This window comes from Enoplosus armatus, chromosome 4 (assembly GCF_043641665.1).
Source record: "Enoplosus armatus isolate fEnoArm2 chromosome 4, fEnoArm2.hap1, whole genome shotgun sequence".
Lineage (NCBI taxonomy): Eukaryota > Metazoa > Chordata > Actinopteri > Centrarchiformes > Enoplosidae > Enoplosus > Enoplosus armatus.
Window position 1 is genome coordinate 16,411,792 of NC_092183.1, and position 19,941 is coordinate 16,431,732.

A 19,941-nucleotide genomic window follows, 5' to 3' on the forward strand; every position below is an offset into this window, starting at 1 on the left:
ATTTATCACACACCAACCCCAGATGATTTCCCAGACAAGAGGTATGACGCAGACTGTTGTGCTGTTTTACAAGCTTCCCATGATGTTTGAATTATTATTTGCCAGCATATGAAGCAAGTTTTCACAGAGCTGTTTTGTTCATGAACCACGTATGTGATGGGAAAATGTGATTAAAAACGATTACGAATGAGGTCACATCTGCTGGCAAAGTTAGAATGAACAGAGGACGGGATAGCAGAGTTATGTATCATCACCACAGTCTTTAGGTCAGGATATTTCTGCAAATGCAATCCACATGCTTGGCCATGACGTCCATGGTGGAAGGTGATACGGTATGTTCTCTTTTCATCTGAACTACCTTTAACTAATAAATCTAAGTTTGTGCTGCTGACTAATGGAAAATTAAATGTACCTTCTTTTTACAGTGTCAGCTGTCAGAATAACAGTTTGGTCTTGATTTAAAATAAACTGCCTCAGTTCCCTTTCTTGTCGTATTCACGGAGAAGTGGGTTGGCAGTCACCGTAGTGACCGCAGGTTAATTGCATTATCATGCCACAGGTCTGGCCGTTAATGTAAATGTGTGTGTGTGTATTTGCTAAGGTTAGAGGTCACAATTCTCCCACAATTCACAGATGGAGAGACTCTATTGACCATGTAATCATTTCTCTACAATTTTGAAATCCCATATGAAAATGTACAGAGGCCCAAGGGTGCTCACAAACACTCAAACACACACTCACACACGTCTCATCGAGGGGTTAGGGGCTTTCAGACAGTGGCTCACAAAATCCCAAACTCAACATTCACTTCAAGAAAAAAGAGACAAAAAACAACAAACATTCCACAGATGCTTCTGCAGTTGGCCGGGTGATGCCTTTATATGGAAACTAGTAAACCTAGGGGTCAGTTGAACCTCCTTGTTAGACTGAAACGCTAAATAAACACAGTTTGAGGGGCACAGATGGAGAGGAGAAGTCGCAACCAACATGGTGTAATATATGAGTTTCTCATATATTGTACACACACACACGTCAGAATCATAAAAATATACATAAGTTCTCTATTCCCTCTATTTCCCGTCTCTCCTGTCACCGCTTGACTTTGTGATGTGACTTCGGGTTGCACCACAAACAATGGAGATTTTCAACCCCAAACTCAGCTGTCTCCCCCTGTAGCGACATGGCAGATCGGCCAATCGAACGCAGGACCAACACTTCAATAGAACAGGAAGTGGACTGAGGACAGGAAACTCTCACAACAATACAAAGTAAACTAGTGTGTGTAAATATAGAGTTTGTGAGCACAAAGTCTAGAGTCCAGGGATAACAGAACGGGACACAACCTTTTCTCTATAGCAGGCATTTGGGAAAATAAAAAGAGTACCAGGTATTATGATTATAATCTTTATGTACTGTAATTCTTCAGCCCCTCCTCAATGCTAAAAATGTCAGAGCTGGAATGATTGCCATCTTTAATGCACAGTTTAGTGGGGAAACCAAACAAACAGACAAACCACTGGGTGAAGTACACATTAGGATATGTCCAAAGGTTAGTGATGAGTGATTAAGCTTCTTGATCTACTGCACCTTGAAGAAGCTTTTGATGGCTGGAAGGTGGCTGGCACATTCTGTCCTCCGGTAGTCCTCCACATTTTGGCCGACCTGCAGACAAACACAGGATGTAGACACTTACATTCATATCATGCCTCTCTCAGTGGGGACTAAAAAAAGAGGAGGAAGAGAGGCTGAGGAACAACAGGATTCGCATTGCTGTAGTTGAGTCTAACTAACTGTAGCTGATACACTGAAAACATAAATGCTGATATATTAAGCCATTATGAAGCACAATTTACAGCATATCATCATAGAACTATGCTGCATCATCTTATAAATATGCAAATAATGTATGTGTACTGTGATTTTCTTTGTAGACCATCTCTCAGCATCTGTTTCTTGGACTAATTCATAACCAGAACATGTGCGTATATATGGCTTTCTATGGTTGGATATGAGATTCTATCTATGTTGAGGAAAAGGTGGATTTTCAACCAATCAGAGGCCATGGCAACCTGCCAGTTTATTACAGGACAACAACTCTGTGTAAGAAAAACATTCTGAGTCATTTAACAACTGTCTGACAAATATCAGATGTCCAAATAAGCATTTGAGTATTCATACGCTCTGCTTGCCCTGTGATTCATAAACTTTTGTACTACAATGACGTAATAACACACTCTCGCAGCGTTTCCCCACATGTCAGACGCCAAATAAGCCTGTGTGAAAACACGACCATAGAATGTGAATAAGCCAAGTACTTCAGGATTTTCTCCAGAGCATTTACAGATTAATGAGTGCATAGTTTTTTTTCTGTATGTGACCACTTAAGATGTTAAACCCATTATCTATATTTTCACATATGTGCAAAGCATACATGCGTGTTTCGGTCATTTGTGCTGCTATGTGTGTTTCTTTAACATGATAGGCCCGTGCTTACATAAGCTAAGCCCCACTGAGTCTGTCTGCCACTCACCCAGCTGATCAGAGCGATCCGGGGGCCTCCTGTCTCCATGTTTCCCACTTTGCACAGTCCGTATTGAGGCTTGGAGATGTGAAACTTCCCTGCCAGCTCTGCCACACCGCCCGCTGTTAGAAAACAGACAGAGACAGGGAGAAGTTGGAGGGAACAAAGGAAAAAGCAGAGAGATGGAGAGTTGAAGAAGTGAAGAAGCAGACAAGTTTCATTCTTTGTAGGGCTTAGAAATTTAAAATGTGCATTTCGAAGGAACATACCACATGACAGTCCGCCTTACCTCCTGAGTCAGCCAGTTTGAGCTTGTTGGTGACTCCATCATATGTGAATATTGCCCTGTGGACATGCAGACACACACAAAGTGGGTGACAAAGACATGACAGACAGATTTGTAATGTTGAGTGTCAACAAAATGCTGGTTAAATATTCTGGACTAAACGACTACTTGTTGGATTTCTGTATGCCCAAGAGTAATAGCTCATCCAAACCTTTCATACCCAAGCATGGGCATGTGGACAGCTGGCTACGCCATGTGTTCAGTCTTTCATTGTGCACAGGGGACACACACAGGCACGCACACATAGCATAGCCAGATGTTTTACTGCACATGCTTTGTCTAAATCATAAAAAGCTTCCCTGCAGTGCAAAGTATCTCTACAATGCACCAACAAAAATGAATTCTCTTCAACTGTGACACACTTTTTTCCTTTCCATCTCCCTTCCTGCCCTTGTTTCCCAGAGGCATTTACAGTACATACTGTATGTAAAACAAGAAGGCACCCAGCAGCACAATAACTTTCATTCATAGTGTTTTCCTCGTAGATGGATGGCTCTTGAATGTGAAATAAATGCAGCCAGTGCTGTTTCCCAGCTACATGGTTTTTGACATTTTGCAGGTGAAAACATGTCCTACCGCACCCTTCAGTGTGTAAAACTGCAGGTCACTGTGGCAACTCAACAACTCACAATGATGTGTTTCCATGAGACCACTGAGATACAACTCCACTGAACAAACTAAGTGCAGAGTGACTTAGTGTTTTGAGTTGGCTAGATTTCAGTGTTTGTTAGCTTTGTTGCAGAATCTCCAAGACAGAAATGTGTGACTTCATAATCAACCCAACAGAAACAAACCAAAAGACAAATGATATTCTTACTGTGGTACTTATTATGCTACACATCTTCCTGGCTGTCATCTGTAACACAAGTTCAGAGTCCAAAATGATACCCATGTGCTATCTGACATGACATGCTTATAACACAATCCTGATTCATGTGTGTGTGTTTGAAGCACAACTGGGGGTAGATGTGTGTGTGAGTGTAAGTGACTTCACGAGGTGGCCTGCAGAGAGATGAATCGTCAGTGCCGTATAGGACTGTGTGTGTGTGTGTGTGTGTGTGTGTGTGTGTGTGTGTGTGTGTGTGTGTGTGTGTGTGCTGTGTCTGACTGTGTGTCTGTGTACATTTATCTCTGTAGGACTCCTGGGGGTGTGTCTATGACATCTGGAGCTGGGTAGCAAGAGTGTAAGGCCATGAGCAGCTATTACAACGGGCCAAAGGTGAATGGTCTTTGTGTGCGTGTTTGTGGATGTGTGTCGGGAGGAGGGAGGGAGAGAGAGACAGTGAGAATGGGACACAGAGACAGAGAAAAAGAGAGTATTTTTCAAAAACATGTTGTCCATGTACTACACAGAAACTAGTAAAAACAACAGCAGTTTGGCATACAGGCTGTCACCAGGCCAGCTAACTCAGTTAGCATCACTGAATCACTCTGTTATTTTTCCTGATACAAGTCTCTGTTTGTCCAAAGAACAAAGAGCGTCTAAAGTCAATCAGTATGTGTGTGTGAGTGTGCTGAGGACACAATAACCATATTGTGCGCCCTATTGAGCAAGCTGCATGCTAGCCTTGCATGTGAGAGGAGGCAGGCTGATACTGCTCTCTCATTTTCTTATTGTGCTGATAATGCTGACAAGCGTTTACCGCATATCTATCATGTCATCAAGCAAAACCAAGTATTATGAAATAAGATTTCATCCGAATATAATGCAATCTGTGGAAACATTCTCCAGGATTACGTGAGCTTTGTGTCACCCGCATCATTCATGTCTCCTCAGGGATCAGTTTAGGAACAATAACTATAAAAACAACAAACTCCACTCCCTCATTAGTCTTACTAGCATCCAGAGCTTGGTCACAAATCCACATTTACTGATCCTTGGTCCTCATGGCATTCCTAAAGGTCACCATTCAAGAGCAGTCAAGGTCAAAGGTCACTGTGCTTCTGAAGGAGTCTTAATTGCATGTGCAAATTCTCCACCCACAGGGAACAGGCTTGCACATGAGGATACACTGTGCTGTGGGAGACTCTTTGTTCTACCAGAGCTTTCACTACGATGGAGTTTGCAAAGATCCTATTTTCAGGCATTTTTCTCCCCAGGACTTTACTTAATCCTTGTCTTGGATACTAACAAGGCCAAAAGGTTTACAAATGGCATGACTTTAGAAAAGCAACCAAAATAAGAAATGGTTGAAATCTATGAAATATATGAAATCTGTTTTAGAAAAGTATAAATAGGCTCAGGACCTGATCCCTTTAATGAACTTTATTTTGCTAAAGCATTTGGAAGATCCATCATTCTCTTCTTGTCTGCCTTGAGGAAGGACACATGTCTATGAAGTGCACCGGCACAATAAAGTCTATCAAGTTACCATCCTGAACATTTTCTCTACTTTTTCTGAAAGTCTCATTTTAAGAACTGTTAAACCCTCTGCTGGTTTTATCGGAAGATTATCTACATGGTTGAAATTTAAATGTAATCTGCTATGACAGTATTTCTTTGGTTCAGTGAATACGCCAAAGGATGTAAAACATGAAATGAAGGGATTATCTTTGACGACAAGGCCTGCAAAAGTTCACAGTTCTGGATATGACATGTTTTTAAAACTGTGCTTCTGCTACACTACTACTTACTGTAACAGAGTATAACGTCAAACCTCTGATTGATAAACGGGATATACCAGCAGTGTAGTGCAGAGGGACAGTTCTCCCTCTAGACTTCAAGTCAGCCGTTTGGATGCCTTTCTCTCTCTCTCTTTTTGTCTGCACCACTTGATCAGCTTTGTTACTGTAATGCAGCCTCCCAACTTTCCCAACTAACAGAGCAGATAGACCCCCATTCCTTCACACATGTTGGTTTCTTGAGAGCTACACTGACTGATGAGAAAAACAGACTCTCTTATGTCTGTACTCCAGCCCACCTCCAAACGCAGCCAGTTATGACCTCATCTCTGAGAGAGGGAGGGACAGAGGGTGGAGAAGAGAACAGAAGAGACATGTAAATGTAGAGAAAGAGGCCATCATTAAGGGGAGTGAGGGGCAAGAAAAGGGGAGAGGGTGAGGCAAGGAGAAGAAAAAACAATGATGGCAAAATCTGAAATCTTTTTTTAAAGTAATTACCAACGAGAAATGAAATTAGTGCATCATTACCACAGCTAGCCACTCAGTGCAGCTATAAAACAAATAAAAAGCCATTTATCTCAGAGTATACAGAGGCATACATAGAGTGCATAAACACGACACGCACACACACACAAGCACAGGCGCGCACACAATATACTGTAAGCCTGAGCCAGTAACAATAGGGATGGTTTGTTTTGGACTACCAGAGCCCCTGTAATACCTCCAAACATGCTGAGCTCTACCATTTCAAGATGAACATAACAGAAGCAGATGGTGAGCTGTGCTGGAGAAGGCCTTGTTTTCACTGATCCGGGCGTTCCACTACACCAGGCTAAACACTGAACCATTTCAGTGTGGTAATGTGCAGGAAATACTTGAACACAATGTACACACTCCTCTCATATTGTAATTTCAAAAGAGGCTCAGGGAGATTTTCTTCCCTTGTACTCTCATCCAATTTTGTTTTGATGCTCTCGGGGAATGCATTTCATTGCGCTTGTGTATTGTTATACAATAAGAAAGAGAGAAATGAACCTATGAGATTTGTGATATGATACTTTAGGCCCCAGAACCAATAACCATTTCTCATATTCCTTGTTCACTTCACCGTCCTTACTCTCTCCATATATTCTGCTGATATCGCACCATCATTACTACTCCAAATTCATTATTCTGACCCCCGTCTCATACAACACATATTTCCTTCCCTCCTACTTTAAATCCTGTAGCACAACATACCTCTTTCACAAACTGAGGCAATATCTCATCCTCATCAGTTCTCTCTCGACTCTGCACTTCCTACCCTCTGTGTCTCTCTGACAGAAAGATCTTGTGGGCTCATAGGTCATTTATTCATTCCATCTTTGCCAGCGGGGGAGATATGAGAGATTTGTGGTTATGCACGCTGTTGCAATATGATAAACTGCGCATGAAGAGAGAGATATGAGAAAAATGGATGAGAAGGTTGGAGCTCCCACCAGAATTCACGGCCCAGATTAAGCTCTCCATCAAATCATTCTTTTGCTCCTTTTCCTCTTGCTTTTCCCTTCCACATACTGCACACACATCCCCAGTGGTCCCACCAACCGACATTTGTCAAGACCTGTGATTTTAAGATCAGCGCAGTCTTTTGAATGCTCATTTCATTCTCTAACTTCTTTCAAATTTGTATTTTCACTACAGCTACCTTTTCCCACAAGCCTCTTTTTGTTCAGCCCCCCAACTTCTTACTCTCAAAGCTGACCTGGACTCCCAGTGCTATTTTTAGCCTGTCTCTCTGTCTACCTCTCTGTCTGTGTTGGAGCGGGGAACTCAGAGACGTCCCCACAGCACACAGCGCTCATTTCCTCTCGCCAAACATGGGCAAAAAAAGTCCAGCCAGACTCAACTGCTGAAAAAGTCACCCCCCACCCCCCCACCCTGTCCAGCATGTTACTCATATTGTGTCCATGCGGCGACCCCAGTGGTATACGCATTCCTCCGTCCGTCTGGACTGCAGACACACGTGAAGGTTTATGGGTAGAGGTTGAGAAATGTAAGTAAGAGAGAGGAAGTGACGGAACAAGAGACTAACTGAAGCCAAATAAGAGGAGAATCGGAAAAAGAGAGAAAGACACTACATTTGTCTGTCTTGTAGAGGTCTACAGAGTGGTTCAGTGTGCTCTAAGGTGATGCATCACTGTAAACATCATGACTGAAAAACGTGGCATTGGTAAACCACAAGGACATTCGAATTGTACTGTGGTGTAAGATATTTCTAGGGAGCGAACACACACAGATTTTATTTCGGTTTAACAAAAACCTAAACAAGGTATGAAGACTGTCTTTTAAAAAAGTACTTAAAACTCCAGTGACCCAAGCAGTGTTTTTCTCTTTGGCCCTTCATTGAGTGATGAAACGTGGATGTCAAAATGATGTAGACTGCTGTTGAAGGACGGTGTTTATGTGAACACCTCTCTGTGCTTATTAAATATCCCACAACAGAGTTGACCCAGATCCACTCGGAGAAAGAGTGCCAGAAAGAACAACAGAGACAGAGGTAGGAAGGAGGAAGGGAGGGAAAGGATGTGACAGTGTCTCTTGAGAGGCAGGTAAGGAAAGAGGAAAGTTGCAAAGAAAACAAAGACGGAATAGTCGTGGTGCTCATACTCATGGCTTGCTGCAGAGGATTCAGTCAGGTGCCCTGCAGACAGTGGGCTGGAACCACTGTAATCCCCACAGACTAAGCAACAGGGCCCCTTAATAAGAGTTGCTGAGCAGGCACCAAACTCCCAGAGGAAAACTTCAGTGAAGCAATATTCTTCAACTTGCCACAAATTAAATGCGTCTTGATTATTAATTGAAGAGAGAAATGTAATTCACATTTGAATGTGTTACTCATTGAAAAGAAATGTTGATGTGCTGATAAAGTCCCAAAGCATAGAGCAGACCGAAACCAAAGACAATAGCTCAAGGGATGTTTGTGGATCCCCACAAAGATGTGGGGTGAAGTCACATATGAACAAGCCAAACATCCTCAAGCAGTATGTGGTTTATGAAGTAAGGTGTAATATCCCTTTGCTGTCACTACAACTGAAGATAATACTTAACATGCCCCTCTCCTACTGAGATGAGATTTAAGTAATGCCCCAAGAGAAGGGCAGCGTATAACAACATCACTATAAAAAGCAGAAACATATTTTTATTATAAAACATAGACTGTTAAACTCCAGTCCACCATATCGTGTCTGGTCTATCCCACTTGTGTTTTTGTGTCAGGAGTAAAGCTGGCTCAGGGGAGGCTCTCCAATTGGGTTATGATGTGATGGTAGTGCCTAGCACAGAAACCTTGATCCAATAGTTTGATTTCGTCAATGCTTCAGATTCAGTAAAATACCTAAAATTAGGTTTAATAAATGATAGTAGTGTTACTGTAGATGAAAGGCTTATATTCTGAGAATAAACACTCCCCATTTTAACCATGAAAATGATACTACACCAGGAACAATGCATCTGTAAAACCCACTATGCTTCAGTGACATTTCACCACTAAAAAACCTGATCTTCAGCTCATGTTTAATCCAGCCGCCTGCAGTAATCTTACCATAATGGCAACAAACAGAAACCTTGTTGAAAAGCTTCACCTTATGCTCTGACAATTCACATCAACACAAAACTGTTGGATCAAACATGAATCCATATCAATAGATTTGAATTGATAGCACAGAAATGTAACACATGTCCCATGTGAAGCTCTGCTATTGAGCTAATTTACTACATTTTTACTTTTAACTTTTTTTTTGTTGAATATTTAATGAAGTCTAGCTGAATCAATAGAAAACTACCAATGGAGTAAACTTGCAGGGCTCCAGTGACTACAGAGAAAACAAAGTAATGCAAGAACTGCAGCTTGCTTTGCATGCTTCAAATACTTTCAAAAACTTTGACAGTCAGGCTACAGGATGTTGAGACATGATGGGGGGTGGAAGTGAGACCTCATGTTAGTACAAAGTCAAAACCGTTGTTTGGGTTTTCTTAACTGTTTCTCATCTTGTTTAGGCTATTCATGCAAAAATGAATAAAAGTTTGAGTCTAAAATGATCAGTTTCTACATGTACTGAGAAAGACAACTTAAAGTGACCTGCGCTTTGTCGTCGTGAGAGTATTTCTTTGCTTTTGTATTCATGATGGAGTACTGCTCACTGATGATAGATCATGTTCAACTCCCCTTTAAGCTGTGCAAGTCAATTTGAAGAATAAGTTGGCTGCCTATTTGACCCATAAGAGTATTTGCTCAGATCCACCCACTGAGTAACACTGACTGATCTGTACAGTATTTGACTGGGTGGAGGACACAGCAGACTCCCCTGGAGACTATTACAGGCCATTGAAGTAATTTGGCCTGCAGATAATGGTAAATAGTGGGAGAAATGACAGAGGCAACGGAGAGCAAAATTATAAGAAAGAACAGAAAGTGTAGCTAAATGAAATGTAGGAAAACAGAGCACACACAATATCAGTCAGTGGGGGGTGAGGCAGTGAGGGGCAGAGACTGGATGGAATGCTGACAGGAGGAGGGGAGGGAGGAACATTTTTGTTCTCAGCAAAACACAGAGCCAGAGAAGTTTAGAATATGACAAACTAAACAAATAAGTAATTAAATCACTGCCAAGGACCAGTGAGAGAAAACAGCCCTCTGTGTGCGGAGGCAGATGGAAAAGAGCGGGGGATGGACAAAGAGAGAAAGAGAGACAAAAAGTATGCTGCTGTACGGTGGATGTTGATTCAAAATGTCTGGAAACAACAAACAGACAAAACACATCATTAACACTTAGACTGGTGTGTGACACAGCTGAACAGTAGTGAAAACGAAATTGTCAGGTGATGAACTGTGAGGCGGTGCGTGTAGTGGTGGACTGCATGGACAACAGTTGGTATCGTCTTACAGTCCCGAGTTAATCCACTGATAACATTTGCCAGTCATTGTGTAAATAGAGCTGCGCACACACTAATTACTTAGCCGCCACATTTCTCTCTGTGTAATACAATCTGCGTCATCAAGAAAGGCAAGAGTGTGTCGGCTGTAGGTGCGTGTGTGTGTGTGTGTGTGTGTGTGTGTGTCTGCTTGTTTGTTTCAGCAAATGTTTTTTCAAGTAAGAATGTGAGAGCGATATTTATAAGCGAACCATGACATGTCACACTATGTTTTAAACCTTGGGACAGGCTGGAGCTTGGAAGCAGCTCAGTCTTGCTGGTTTTGAAGAGATTCACAGAAACTGTATCCTTCTTTTCCAAAGCCATACGACATAACTCAATTCAGCAAGAGGAAACAGTCTAGACCTCCCCTGTTGTGTGTTACATATGTAAGAATTGATAACACACTCAAAGGTACAACTCAGCTCTAAATACAAATGTAACAGTTAACAGTTGTAGATCAAATACTTCATATACTTGTCAAATGTATATCCACATACACTTACTGATGTGTAGCTGTTGTATTTTCAACATAATTTCCAACAGATCATCGGCAGAGAATGCAGCATTTGGAGTTTTATTTTATATTGCTGTACAGTAAAAGCTGTTTCCCACCCTTAGAATAAAAAGAGTATGTATTGAGTATTGTCTTCAGTGTGGAGGTGTCACTCCATATGCACAAGCTGTGCAGTATTTTTTTTACTCAAACATGCAGCTAAAGTAAGCTAAAGCATTTTCAGTCTTGCCCAATTTCCGTACTTGTAAAGGGTAAGGGTTAAAAATGGTGGAATCATTGTTTAGGCTTTAATGGAAGATGGGTTCATGAAGATCAATGTCATGAGGCTGTGTGCTTAAGAGTGATGGGGCACATGGAGAGGGTGAACCAGAGGGAGGGTTTGGAGAATAGTCACTCAAAGATTGGGTTCACACAGGGGAAAACGATGAAAAGCACCAGGGGATGTAGATAGGTTTAAATGGGTAGGCCAAGAGGGGCACATTTAACAATGGCACACAATGGGAAACAGCCAGAGTGTATAGGAGGTTTCCAAGGTGGTAGAAGAGTATGTGGTTATTGGGGGCAAGTGTCTTGATGGAAGTATTACAGGGGAATTGTCACAGGTCTCTATGGGGTAAATTGTTATGACTCTTAGAGGGAGGTAAACGGTTTGTTTAGAGAGCTGCAGGGGTGTGGATGGGAACAGAATTTATTTTTCCTACACCTGACATGGGAAGGAATACATGGAGAGGAGAGGAGAGGAGAGACGTGATGATAAACCCTCTAAAATCGTGGTCCACTGGGATCACTCTGGCATTTCCTGTGCATGCTGTCCCGCACAGCTACACACACACACACACACACACACATACACACACACATACACACACACACACACACACAGGAATAGCCTCCTGTCTCTATATCACAGTTATTATGGGACCATTAAAAACATCTTATCTCCAACCATTTCCTTCACAAAGCAAACTCTCTCAAGTATCACATATCCACTCAGACCTCATTCAGCTTCGTCTTCTCTGCTGCCTCTCGTAATGCTTTGATCTTTCTCTCATTCCTCCTCACCCCTCCATCTGTCCTCTCATCTTTCCCTTTTCTTAGCTCCCACACTTCAATCATTTTCTGATTCTGCTTTTCAATAACCTCTTGTCAAGACCACCCTGCTGAACTTCTTCACTCACCGCAAATCCTTCCTCTTTCCTCTCACTTGTTTTCCTTTCTCATCTCGTTATCCCTCCATATTTCTTACCTACTGTCCTTGCACATTCATCTGCACCCCCCTCCCAGCCTCCTCAGTCCCTCTCCACTCATCTCCCCCCGCTTCATTCAGTCTCTCTTAACAAACAACCTAGCTTTCCCACCAGGGTCGTCAGGACAACGGAGCCCCCCGACTCTCCTCATCCACCCACAACCCAATCCCACCACCAGCAAGTGAACAAACAAGACAGAAGAAAGGAAAGTTGAGTTCCCAGTAAAGGCCCTGCATCCAGCGTGACTTTGCTGCAAGGTGCTAGTAGTTAACCCTCACACTGTCATGATCATAACCATGGTGGTCCTTTGTAACCATGGTGAAGAGGGAGATTAGGCTTAAGCAACTCAGCAAACACAGTTGATGATACCTCAAGACAGCTATAGGAATAACAGAAGGGTGTATCCTAATTCAGTTGGCCCAGTGTCTGCCTGTGTGTATATGTATTTGCATGTGTATAAAATATGTATGAAAGTGTCAGTGCGTGTGTCTGATGATCTCATAACTGTGTAATTAAGAGCAAAATAACAATAAATATGTTATCGTCTGTAAAAAGATTGGTGGCTGTCAGACTCTGCTGGTGTTGTGCTTGGCGTGCTCACAACAAGACGAGCCGCGGCAACACAGAACATGACGAGACATTTCAGCATGCACTTGGTTCCTCCTTTCACAACATTCTGGCTAAATCAGTAGCTAGATGCCAGAAAGAAGAGATGGACTTTAGAGCATATCCTAATGTTTTTTAAGAAGTAGAGCATTTTCCAGATATCACATATTTGGTTAATTTCCTGAAAGCAAAACACCTGTTATCTCTCCAACAAGGACCTTAAAGATCTTTCCTATGAGTTAATTCTTTAGCAATTAGACAGCTGTGTGGGAGCTACTCTGGGGGATGTGGAAGCAACACAAGCAAAACATTGTGTCTCACTATCTCCTGCTTCAGCACTTTGTAATCCAAGCGTGGCAACAACATTAAGACAGGTAGGTCACTCTCATATCTGCAATACTAGAACATGAGTTCCAAAGTAGTTGAGTGCCAACGGCCTGGTTTCACAGATTATATCTTTGTCAAACTCTACAGCTCAGACACATCAACAGAAGAATCTATTTCTGTGATATCATATTGTTGCTCAGACATACCCTAAAAGTGCCTCAGCTGGGATCAGGATACACACACCACGCATTTTCATCCTTCACTATTCATCCTCTTGCCAGTGTTTGGAGAAACACTGAAATGCAGATGTTTTTCGACAGCTATCTGACACACCCTTGGAAATCCCACTATGTCTGCTACACTCAAGGCCCATTAGTTAGATTAAACAAAAAATTCACCTTAATCCAGCTTCTATTTTTCATGGCATTTGCATGAAAACTCCATCTGGTTTCACAAAGGAACAGCCAAAGTTTTCCAGCAGAGTAGACACTCTGCCTTGGTCTTGAACGGCAAAAGGGAAACAATAACACATTTGTTGTGTTCACTGCTGTAGGCATGAAAAGGACAGATTTCCAGTGGAAACAATGTGCAGAGGGCATCTGGATTAAGGTCAACTGCTCTGTGACACAAAAGGAGGATTTGATGGAAAGGTCAGGTGTGAGGACGTATGACAAAATACTTTTGAGGGTTATTGTTCACTACAAACTTTATGACAATAAAAACAAAGATGCCACACCAGCAGGATACAATGTCGTCTTCAAGGTAGCAGCTCTTTTGTGTTCTTTAACTTATTTTGTTCCCAATAGAAAATTGACACCCAAAAGAATAACAGCACTGCAGTGCCACCAAGTCATGAAACATTAATTACCAACCTCTTGCATCTTCTATGGGGCAATTACAAGTCACACTTCAACACGGTGTCAATTTGTGGTCTTGCGCCCAACAGTTTGCACGCTAAGAAATCCAAACATACACAGACACACACATACAGTATAACCTCGTGCAGTCATGTCTCATCATGCCTGAGACCTACTATTACCCTGCAGCTTCATCTTAGATCCCTGATGAATCTAAATAATGTTTAAGTGAGTAGTAAGCAGTTGTTTCGTGATTACTGTCAGAATCATTCTCTAAGTTCATCTAAACACAGACACATATAACAGCCATTACAGCCATCATTGTCATCATCTTCCAACATGCCACCCACCGACATGCTCACACAAGCAGCTAGGTGAGCTGAGGGCACTCTTTTGCAGAACACTTGTATCCTTGAAACGGGAACCATGTTGGTTGTGTGTAATGGCTTTATAAAAATTTATTTAACCAGGATATGTCTATGCCCTCATGGGACACTTGCATGCTTATGTTGTGCCCTACTGTCACACCAGAAGCACTTGAATGGCCACAAGTACCACTCCGTTCAGTACAAGTTAGTGCTCAAGTGCCCCAGTGTTCAGCCGAGAATTAAAGCCCCTCTGGGTGGGCCAAGTTCCCGTCATACTAGCTCTTGTGATTGTGGTGTGACCTTAGGGTAAAATTATTCCTAATCCTGAATCCTTTGTCATTTTCACCGCTGCCCCTTACAGTCACCACGGTATGAAAGGCAGCCATGATATTTGATTTAAGGGCTCGTGTGTTACTTCAGTTAACAACTGAAATACACCAAAACTGGTGTTGCAAGGTTTTCACAGCTGCAGCAACAGTGTGATAAGAGATAGGATGCATGCTTCTTCGGAGACCAGTGGAGATATATCTCAAACAGATAGCTACATCAAAGTATTATACAGGAAGCAGAGATAGAGAGCGATAGTTCGACAGAGAGAGAGAGAGAGAGAGTGGACTGGGCATTGGTCCAGTGTTACTGTCCTTTGACTTCCTATTTGTATATACTGCTATTTATATGAAGGATCGATCAAACATGTCCTGTTATCATTCAGCCTGATAGCACCACTGTGTGCTGCCTTTGCAGCCTTATCCTGAACAGCCAGAGGAAACCAACCAGACTGCTTGTTTTCATTCTGTGGGATTCCACAGTCAGGTGATCAGAAGGATTTGTTTCAGCGTAGGAAGCTACACAACAGTCCATGTGTCGACAGCTAGCATTAATATGCCTTTCAGTATCTTTTTGACAGTTGGGTCTTTGTACATAATTAAGGAACTGAACAAAAAGCAGAACCTGTGCAGGGAAGTCCAGGCAGTGAGTAATTTCTTGATAACAGGTAATGTTTCTTTATCCTTACAAGTAAGATAACTGACTTGCTGCACTTGCACATATAATCTCTCTCTGGACTCACAAAATACTGTACACCTATACACAAGCAGAAGCACTTCAGCATTTGCATTCGAACACAATGGCAGCCCTGCGTTTCACCTTCCTCCCTCCCATCCTCTCCCCACACCCACAGGTGTATTCCATGTAGCGCGTAACTTTAGACCCAGGAACTCTTCTGGTCTCGGTTAATCATGCATGAGCCTGTGGAAATTCTGGCAAGTAGCAGCAACACAAACACCCCGGGCCGATGCAGAAATAAAGGCTCTTCCATTTATCATCAGCGGGAGAGTCCCTTCACAAGAGATCAGAGGCCTGGAGACGAGAGGATAATGTGTTGCTTCTTAAATGGAAATGGGTAAGATTGATTACTTAGGTTTCCCACAGACTGCAATAATTAAAGAAAAGATGAATTAAAGTAAAAGTAAAAATAAATAATTCATATACAGGTAATTAATGAATTTAAGTAGGTTAAATGACATGTTATATTACAGTACTGGAGGAAGGTTTTCTAACAGCTGCAAAAGAACAACAGCTTGGACATCATTTGTAAAGAGTTTCCAGAAGTGAATTTCAAAACTGAAACTTCATATCTGTCTAATTCAATGTCCATTACCATTTGATTTCTTCTGAATTCTTACACACTACAAATCAATGAGGAACTGTCTTGACCTGGTAAAGTTAAATCTGGGCCAGTAAAAGAAAACACCCTAAAACAGGATTCATGCATTTTGTATGTCTGTTCACCAATCTAGGAACAATTCAATTACAGTATTTACCATCTTATATAATAATATAATGTAAGGTCAATTTCTAAGCAGCTTGTTTTCTTCCTGGAAATGTGTCTACATGTTTCATTCATACATGTAAATAAAATATCTGCCCTAAGTCTCGAACTAGACTTTCAACTCGGAATGAATGAAGACAAGATTGATTGATCTCTCAATATTCAATCTAAACTCAATCACTCTGTTACTACAGTGAAATCAGATATTTGCTTAATGCGTCACTGCCTGCTGACTGTTATAATCCCTGCAAGAGAACATAGTGAAACATTTAACACAAGCACAGCACACAGTATCAAAGTGTGGACAGCAAGAAAGAAGTCTATGAAGAAGGTGTGTTCGAAGTCACCAGGGCCCACAGATGTCTGGATACGGCCAACGCCCAATTCTGATGAATAGAGGTCAAACTGCTCCACAGCGCAATAGGAATTCCCATCTGATATGCTTTGCAAGGCTGAAACAATGCTGTAAACATTTTCTAAACTGATTTCTGCCCCTCTTCTACATGCTTGGCTAAGCTGGTGCTGCACTCTGCAATACTTGGCAGGAAGACACCTCTGGTAATGCATGCTGCTTTGGAGAATTGCTCTTATTTACACGGTTTTATTGGCTTCGAGTTGAAAATGTGTAAAACAAACCACTGACTGAGGTATTTTATTGAACTGTTAAAAAAAAGGGGGGGGGGGGGCAGGGGGATTTTTTGAGTTTGAGCTAGAACTACAACTCATCCTTTCATACAGAATGAAGAGCAATTTCCATTTGTGCGTGGCCGCAATAGCAAGTGACCTTACCTACAGTGCCAATTTTATTTTGAGGTAAACTGGACTTAAATCCCGATTTCAAGTATCTCCCATTCAGAGGATTAGTCAAAGTCCTTGGGTACATGCATTTTCACTGTTTCTCTTTCTTTCTGTCTCTCACACACAAACACAAAACACATGCAGACAGTGCAGGTTTCCAGCCTACCAGTGAGAGACTGAGGAGAGACCTCCAAGGCTGTATGTTGAGCAGAGACGCCTGAATGAAGGATGCATTGAAATTGCTCCTCTTTTCTCCAGAGTCTCACCCACAAAGGGTCTGTTTCCCATTCAGGACACAAGGTCATTAGATAATGCACACAGGAGACCTCAAGGCCTCACAGTAGGGGCGGGATCGTCCAACAAAACAAGCCTCCTACCCCTCTCCATGCAAACTTCTCAACACCCCCGACTCACTTTTATAGTCTCTGCAGGATGCATAGGCACACCCAAAGACAAATATATTCACATGCAGGCACATACAATCCCTTCAACACACACGTGCGAGGTGGGTGTCTGTTTCTGTGGTTTGACAGTGGGAATCATGACATCATCCTGTCCCCCTCCAACCTCTCTATTCAGTCACAGCAGAGTTATTTAGCCTTCTAAGTGGGCTCAATGGAAGCTGGGGGGATTTCTCTCTCTCTTTCTCCTTTTTATTGTAAGCACAACGCACAACCAAACTTGTGCATGTTGTGGATAGATGCATCTGCTCTCCAATGAGAAACTGCTGGATCAGTGAAGTATCACTATGGAGGTGTTGCCATGGGACAAAACCTCCATAGTGATAGTGAACATGGAAACTTTTAGAGATTTTCCTAATGCAAGAAAGACTGGAAACTGAACATGTTCTGCTGGGATGGGGGACTTCTTTCCACCCCATTCATGAACATGTCAGATTTCACTTTGTCAAGGTTAACTCATACTGTTCTGAATCTCATTTCCTCAAGTCTGCATGGCGTCATGGAAAGCCAGGAAGAAGGTAGGGATAAAGTGGGCAGGAAAACCTGGAGGCAGAGAGACACGTGAGGTGGAGGAAGATGAAACAGAGATGGACAGAATCAGTCCTCTACTTCCACATGAGCACGTGTGGGCTTGGGCCTTGGTCTGCTTCTCTAAACTTCACTTCATAGTGTGGATACATGGAAAGAGCAGGGTCATAGTATATCTAATTTTCCCTGACAGCATGTCTGTAGCTGGAGATGACAATACCACACACACACACACACACACACAGTAAAGAAAAGGGAGAAAGAAGATGAGACAGGCAGACAGAGTTGTAGATAGGTATTGTTTGGAAAAGATGGATGGGTCACCATAGTTACAGACTAAGCAAACCCTGTGACAAAAGGACATAAAGAGCCAAGTGTCGCGTGGTCGGGTTACAGCATGACTGGTCTCACATATGCCAGAGCAGAATGAATGAAACAAATCATTTCAACGTGTTACTCCAATGTGTTAAAGAATCATGAGCTAGTTGTTCTGGTGTTGGCTTATACTTGAATTGTAGTCTGAATACTGGTTCTGTATTCATGTTTCAAGGCCACTCTGCAGGTTGGTCTTTAATATTTTGTTTCTAATATCTATTTATTGTACACATCTTATTGCTCAACATTTGAATTATTGTTATTGGTTAGTCTTGTGGATGGTACTCATGCATGCCTACTATGCTGTCTGTCAGATTAAAGAGCCTCTCCCCGAAAGACAGCCCCTATCAGAGATCAGAAACACGATCCTCAGCACAAAGAATGCTTCTGGAGAATAGCAAAGAGGTGAGGGCAGCGGGCCGCCGGCCAGGTGCCGCGCTCTGAGCCACACCAGCCGCCTGACGTGCGGAATGGACGGCAATCCACACCTCACATCTCTGCTCAATACAGTCAATACATCCCTGTGTCACTGAGCTAGCCTGCATGCATTTGTCATTGCTGGACCTGTAATAAATATAGTCCAGGTCGCGTGCTGTCCCTGTGTGGGCCCACCTCCCTCATTGGATTAATTAAAATCAAGCCTCGGCTTACGCAACAGCCATCCTGGGTCTGCGCAAACGGCTACGACTCAGTAAAACAAGATGGAGAACATCAAAGTTTCATGAAAGTTACTGATTCTACTTGTCTTCGTAATTTTCTCATCATCATAAGACTTATAGAGGAGATATTTAATCCTTTATGTTATGATGCAGACAAAAGGAGTCTGCTGTGACAGGCAGATGCAATATTAAGAGCACTATGTTACCAGTTGGTGGAGGAACGGGGGTTGAGGATGTCCTCTTTGGCCGTGAGCAGTGACAAGCTGTAGGTATCAAGGTTGACCGTTCGCGTGCTCATGATGGCAAAAGTTTCCAGACCACTCCCGCAGCTTCTCTCTTCACTGGTCCCGACGCTTTTCGGGCTCGAGTATCTGCTGGAGAACAGCCACAGCGGAGCACTGAGGGTCGTTGACGGCCGAGAAAACAGCAGCAAAAGTACGCGGGTTCATGCAGTGTGGGTTTAAGTTCCAAATTGAGGAGATCTGTGCGGGCGCTGCGCACTCACAGCGTGGAGGAGACTGCGACTGCACACTGGTCTTTGTGCAGCGGGGTAGAATAAGTTTTCACTAAAAAGCCCCACCTCCCGTTGAGAGAGTGGAAAGCATAATGACTTCACTAGCTGGGTCACTTGGAAGAAACCACTCAGCTACACGTAGCCTACAGATCACAAGGGTCTTGTGCATCCTCCTTATCTTGATATTCACTTGGTAACACTTGTCTTCTATATGGCAACTTACCCGCCCTTCAATTGTCTCACACTGGAATTAACAGACACTTTTCTGTGTTAAAACAAATCAGAATAGTTGAGTTATTGCGCCACATCACTATTTACACAATACTGACAGCAAATGAATGATAGCTGAGGGCCAACAGCACAGAACAATCCAATAAAATTATTTATTTTGGAACTTATTGTTATTTTTTT

At 42.5% G+C, this 19,941-nt stretch overlaps 1 protein-coding gene across 3 annotated transcripts in view; it reads right to left on the bottom strand.

Annotated features, from left to right (window-relative positions):
- The window catches only part of LOC139284562 (drebrin-like protein A), a 29,326-nt gene extending 9,776 nt beyond the window's left edge, over window positions 1–19,550 (bottom strand). For all 3 annotated transcript variants that reach the window (XM_070904872.1, XM_070904871.1, XM_070904870.1), the window contains exons 1-4: window positions 19,223–19,550; window positions 2,811–2,866; window positions 2,531–2,643; window positions 1,588–1,662 (exon numbers count right to left, since the gene is read on the bottom strand). In XM_070904872.1, the coding sequence (XP_070760973.1) occupies window positions 1,588–1,662; window positions 2,531–2,643; window positions 2,811–2,866; window positions 19,223–19,314 (336 nt within the window). In that variant the 5' untranslated portion in view covers window positions 19,315–19,550. The remainder of the gene's footprint in view (window positions 1–1,587; window positions 1,663–2,530; window positions 2,644–2,810; window positions 2,867–19,222) is intronic.
- Window positions 19,551–19,941: the final 391 nt, after the last annotated feature.